Here is a 6,611-nt window from a genome sequence, read left to right on the forward strand (position 1 = left end):
TGCGTAGCCTTTTGTGTCAGCGAAAGGGAAATGTCCCTGACAAGGGACCCGGGAAAAAGATGTTCCGAGAGAGGGGCGTATAGGAGCTCTGCCTTCTGTGCGACCGTAACCGCTTTGGTCGTGAAGGAGCATAATAGAGCCCTCTTATTCAGAACTCACGCAGAAAACAGGGAAGCCAACTCGTTTGCCCCATCTCTTAGAGCCTTATCCATACAGGCCATAATACTGGTTAGGTCTTCTGTCCCTGTGCTTGTATGTGTTCTGCTTTCCTGGCCAGTGTTCCCAGTGCCCAGTCTAAGAAGCTGAACACTTCGAAGGATCTGAAGATTCCTTTGATGAGGTGGTCTAGCTCCAACATAGACTACATCACCTTAGCAGAATTAAGGGCATGTCTCCTAGACGAATCTACAGTACTATGCCGGAGAAGTCCCACTGGGAGGAGGCAGGTACTCCCAGACCAAGAGCTTCTCCAGTCTCATACCACATGCCCGCCTTAGAGGCAAGTCTAGCTGGTGGAAATGAGAAGGTGGTCTTCACTGCTTGTCTACATTCTTTCAGCCAGTCATTGATCCTAACCAGAGCCTTCTTTGCCAAAATCGACAGTTTCATCTTGATGAAAGCTGACTGCTTCTTCGACTTCTTCCTGATGAACTGAGACTAAGGAGAACGAGGAGCAGCAGGTTTAAACTCCTCTCCATACAGTTCAAGGAGGGAGCGTGAAAGGACCTTATAGTCAGCAGCCGCATTAGCAGGTTTATCTTCGTCCTCCGAAATATACTCCAAGTCCTGGATTCCTTCCAACTCTGCTTCCCTTTGAGCTGAAGGAACTAAGTCGGAGGTTTCTTTAACATCCAAATTAATTTCAGTCCGGCGTGCATAAGTATCACTCCCTTCTAGCTATTCACCTGCGTCAGAGGAGTAAAGCCGATCGCCGGATGCGTCCTGTCGGAGAGAACTGGATGCGTTCTGACGTCGAGAGACGCATGCATCCTGGAGCCGAGCGCTGGTTACGTCTTGGCGTCGAGCACTTAATGCGTCCTTGCGTCGAGAGCTGAATGCGTCCAGACGTCGAGAGTTGGAAGCGTCCTGGAGAAGCAGGCTGGATGTGTCCTGACGTCGCGAGCTGGATGTGTCCTGACGTCGAGAGTTGGTTGCGTCCTGACATCGAGAGTCAAAAGTGTCCTGACGACGAGAGTTGTATGCGTCCTGTCGTCAAGAGCTGGAACCTCGGCGTCGAGAGTCGGGAGAAGAACCCTGATTGGCGCAGGAACTTCACAGTGCCGAGAGAGGAGCGTTTCCCTGGGCGAAGTGTGACGTATCCTCCGCTCACCGCGAGAACGGTGCTGCCTGTAGTCCCGAAAGGGAGAGGAACTCCGTTCCCTCTTACTAGCTGAAGAAAACTCTGCGGGTGTTTCTTTGCTTGACCTCTTCACTGGAAACTTGTCGTCCTTACGTCTGCCCGACTGGGGGGGAGGGCGGCCAAAAGCTTGAACTAGTGACACCAGTTGGTCTTGCATGACGGTCATGAAAGATTTCGCAACCGCTGCTGGGTCTCAGGATTCCGAAGAAGAAGGCTGCCGAGTCACGCTGGTAGCAGGAGAAGGTTCTCTTGAGAGTCCTTTGTAACGTGAAGGAAGAGGAGATCTCTCCTTCCTCCAAGCGTCCTGCGGAGAATCGTCCATTCTGGGTTTAGACCTTTTCGCTGGAGAGGCGTTCCAGTCATCGTCGGAAGGAAAAGGTTCCGGGCTACTCCATCTACTCGAAAGGGGAGAGCGAGTACGGGTCTAGTCAGCTTGCTGCATCCTCCTTCTCTTGATCGGCCTCAACGCCTCATACTGCTATCTGCGTCTAGGAGAGGGGCTCGGAGAAGACACTACCACGTCCGACATGCCTTTTCCGTGGAGGTTATAAGCAGCCTGGGAAATAGCAACAGGACTGCTTGAGGCGACGGTTGACCGAGGATACGTACCTCTCACCCCCTTGCGGTCGTCGACGTACCTTCTCCCTTGGTCCTGGGAGCTTGGTAGAGGTCTAGATCTAGGGGCGTGACAGGTTCGATCAGTCGCCACCTCCTCTGCACTTTCAACACTATCATCAATTTCACTTGCACTCTTACCTTCTTTCAAGGCTGCAAGCTGGTCCTTAAGATCGTTCATCTCAGCCGCCATCCTGGCGTACTGAGGGTCATCCACAGTAGTCACAGTTCCTGTAGAAGGAGCAGGGGCTACTACCTCAAGAGAAGGTTCAACTTCTACAGATCTAGGACTTGAGGGGTTAAAAGAAATGTCTAGACTAACATCAATAACAGACTTAGAATTAGATTTAGAAGCCCTGCTGACTTTATCCAATTCTAATTTACGCACAGCTTTTCATTTCTATCAATTTCTTTTCATCCAAAACCTCACATTCTTTACACCTTTTTTCCAGAGCACACTCAATGCCCCTGCACCCCAAATCAAACAGTGTGAGGGTCCACCGAAGCTTTTGGTAACCTCACCTTGCATTCCTCATTCACACACACTCTAAAATGCTTATCAGACATCGCATCCAAAGAATAATCAAAAGAATAAATAAAAAAACGAGCCACAAAAGCGATTGCCAATCCACAGGTCAGTATATGTCACCAATAAATAGTCCAATACAACGACACAGGGAAAGCGAGCGAAAAAACCAGACGGCGGACCAGCAACGATGTTGTCAGTCCAACCGGCAGAGATGATCTGAGGAACAGAAAACAGAATGATTCCAAGTACCACCCTGTAAGGGTTGTTAACCACCTAACCGAACAACCACCACTCGGCGGTTGCCGCGAGTTTTGAAAAATCTGCTGGACCGACAGAGGCTATAGCTATATATATATAACTGCCAGGTAAGTTCTATTCGTAAAACCTTATTTTCAATTCTGATATGGAACTAATTACAGGATTAACTGTATTGTTAATGCCTTAATAATTTAAAGTAGCTGCGATGTTAGACAAAATTCCTATTTTCTTTTCTATGGCTGTCCATCAGAATAGCATATGACTATCAGTACTATACTGTATATTTAACAAGATTTTATAACCTGTTTCGCTTTAAATGCTCCATTACAATTCTTTTAATTCTTTAACTTTCTTCATACATTAAAAGAAAGTCTATTTTTCAAAGGCAATTTAAATAACATTCTACACGACATCAAACATAATATCCATGCATATTTTACCCGTTAAGAACTTTTCTAACCTGTGTTTGTAAGCTCTCAATTCTCAGACTTTTGGTTGGTCATATAACCCCTAAATATAGTCTGGACCAAAACTGTTTTCTATATTTGAAACAATTCGGGTTTACAGTGCTTACATGGAGTACTCAATCCAAAGTAACACAACCCAAATAAACCTAGTTTAGTAAGTGAAACTTTACTTAATGGGTGCTTCAACCCGAAACCCCATGAAGCACCCCCTAGTCGGTGACTGGACAGGTCACCCCAAAGACAGCTCCGCAAGCGGTCACCTGATAAGCCGTCCCAAGGATGATGAATCTATTATTGGAAGAATTATTTACAATCTCACTATATCATTATCATTTCATTTTTCTTTCTTAAAAATTACTATCCACACAAATTCAGCAATTTAAATGATGATATTATTGTAAGGCATCTATAGGTGAAAAATCTTGCCTTGTACAGCACAGAATTGTACCGCTGTCGTTAGTGCTGAAAAAATTACTGTCCACAAATTCAGGAATTTAAATGTTATTCTTGTAAGACGTCCATAGGTAAAAAATCTTGCCTCACACAGCAAAGAACTGTACCGTTGTCGTTAATACCGTCAAAGTTTCTTGTTGCGCACTGTGGCACGATGCAGTCTTTTGCTGACGGCATTTCACACAACTAAGGATAAAGTTTGAAATTAATTGATCAGGAAGGGTAATGGTGACAGTGACATCTAAACTGATTGGTTATAACACCTACATTTACAAAACAACACTTGGAATACTCTTGATGGTGGCTTTCCATGTAATAATTCCTACTTCCTAATCAACATGGGGGACCCAGTACTTTAATATATATAATTTTTCTTGTCAACGACAAAACAAACACCGGTGATACTTTTATACGTGGCTTCTTTTCTATTAATCAATTACCCTGATCTGGTAGTCAAATTGATTGAACTTCAAAAGTTCAAACTTGCAGCAAATGTTTTAAAGTTGAACAGGCTGACTTAAGTCTTTCTATAGTATATATATGAAATATCTGTTTTGAGGTTGTAACTGTTTTTAAAATAGTTTAATGGTTAATTACTTCTCAGATCGTTTATTTATTTCCTTATTTCCTTTCTTCACTGGGCTATTTTTCCCTGGTGGACACCTTGGGCTTGTAGCATCTTGCTTTTCATACTACAGTTGTAGCTCAACTTTATCATCAAAATTACCAATCCACTGTATATTACAACTAAACTAATAAAAAATAGATACAGTAGTCCTATCACCACTGAATAAAATGCAACCATTTAAATATTTCAATTCTTTGTCAATTCTGGCTCACTGGAATAGAGATATCGAGTGGAGAGATACGCTTTCCCGTGACACCAACCACAGAAGACATAACAACCGAACCCCGACCCCCGCCTAGTACCAAGGATATGCCTGTTAGGTTAGGTAGCACCATTGAGATTACTCCATTTTTAAAATATGGTTCTTCAGTTACAACTGCAATTTCAGAATACCTATAATTTGAAAATAAATAATTTACTCAAAAATGTTTTCATTAAAGTCATTAATAATATATATGAATGCACCAGGAATACTTTTTATTTTCTAAATTAGGAATACCTGTATTGTACACTACAGTAAAATTTTACCAATTCTTTTTCAAGACTTAAGGATTAGTCTAACCGATCTTATCTAATTTAGGTTTAGTGAAAGTATATAGGGATAAAATTAGGGGGTAAATGTACGATAACGGCCACCTGTTTGTATGATTACAGCCAATTTAGAATACGACAGTGTAAGGGGGGTCACATGGGGGCGTTAGCCCCACCCCCCTTAGGTAAGTTGGTAAGGACACTGCTTTTAGGTTAGGGGGTAAAGGTTGGGTCAATTGGTGTCCATTTTTTATCCATGCGGGAGGAACTGGACGCTGATATACAAAGGCTCCTAAATTAGTAACTTAAAGTAATTGGCTAGAACCGTGAAGCCATTTTTGGTAATGTTACGGTAGAGTCCCACCCAGCGCCATGAACACTTGCCAGTACATAAGAGCTTGATGTTTTTCTTTTGTTGCGAGCGGACGGCTGAGCAAAAACCATTGGACTCTATTGAAATATTACCAAAATCTAATGGTTTTCGCTCCACCGCGGGCTCGCTTCACTCGCGAAAAAAAAAGAAACAAGCTCCTATGTAGTGGCAAGCGGTAATGGCGCTAGGTGGGACTCTACCATAATATCAGCAAAAATGGTTTCACAATTCTAACCAATTACCCTAAGGTACTAATTTTGGAGCCTTTGTATATCAGCGGCCAGTTCCTCTCGTGTGGATAAAAAAATGGACATCAACTAACCTATACATCGAGCTCCCATGTACTGGCAAGAGGTAAAGATGCTGGGTGGGACTCTACCGTAATATTACCCCATTTTGTGCCGAGGAGGAACTAAAGGGTGGAAGCCGTCATTTTGCAATGGGACATGAAACAACATTGGACAGAATAAAACAGAAGAATAAAAAGAGAATGAAATTAAAGTAAAAGACCAGAAAGTAGGTGCAGCTAAATTCCGGGAGCCTTTGTATATCAGCGGCCAGTTCCTCCCGTGCGGATTAAAAATGGACATTAACTAAATTAACTTTCCCCCCTAACCTAACCTACAAGCCATGTCCTTACCTACTTACCTAACGGGGAAGGGGGTCTAAAGCACCCTGCGACCCACTTACACTGCCGTAATCAAAACTACAGGTGTAGGTGGCCGCTATCATACATACACCCCAAATGCCGTAAAGACGCTATCAAGACTACATTACTGCCAACAGTGAACCACCTGGGGTGCACTCAAGGCACTGGGGACCTTGGCGTGGCCTACCTTGAAGTGCTGATCTCGATAATTACTCAGATCTACACTTGGGGTGACGTTCATCTTCGAGTGGTGATAAATTTTGAAATAGCGAAGAAAACTCCACTGAAAAAAGAACTACTTTTGCGCCTGATAATAGTAGTTTCGAGAAACTACCCCAGGGTAGGGTGTGCCCTTTGACCAGCGTATTTGTGTAGGCTACGGTTTCTCAAAAGCAGGTTTTTATCCTCGTAGATGATAATCTCTTGTTCTTGTTATTGAACACCAGATTTGGTAATTATTTGCACAAGATATACACGTAAATATGGTTGGAAACAAAATGGCGAGCGAAGAGACTCGTTGACTCGCTGTAAGGCGAACTGTTGTTGTTGTCAGGGTTGCCAAGTCACACGACTCCCATACCGCCAGATTTGATCAAATTTACCGCCAATTCATAGACTTGAAAAATAATTATGAAAAATTATATCTTGATGGGTTTTGTTAAGTTTAAGACTTAAGGTTATCTTTGAAACGAAGAAAATGTTTGTATTTACACCTATTATGATTTTATTTGGCAAAACTTTTAAGGTT

General features: G+C 43.1%; 1 protein-coding gene across 1 annotated transcript in view; it reads right to left on the minus strand.

Moving 5' to 3' along the window:
• Positions 1–6,398, minus strand: part of Cbp20 (cap binding protein 20) — a 37,061-nt gene extending 30,663 nt beyond the window's left edge. The window contains exon 1 of the mRNA XM_068384574.1: positions 6,051–6,398. Coding sequence (XP_068240675.1) covers positions 6,051–6,104 — 54 coding nt within the window. The 5' untranslated portion in view covers positions 6,105–6,398. The remainder of the gene's footprint in view (positions 1–6,050) is intronic.
• Positions 6,399–6,611: the final 213 nt, after the last annotated feature.

This window comes from Palaemon carinicauda, chromosome 12 (assembly GCF_036898095.1).
Source record: "Palaemon carinicauda isolate YSFRI2023 chromosome 12, ASM3689809v2, whole genome shotgun sequence".
Classification (NCBI taxonomy): Eukaryota; Metazoa; Arthropoda; class Malacostraca; order Decapoda; family Palaemonidae; genus Palaemon; species Palaemon carinicauda.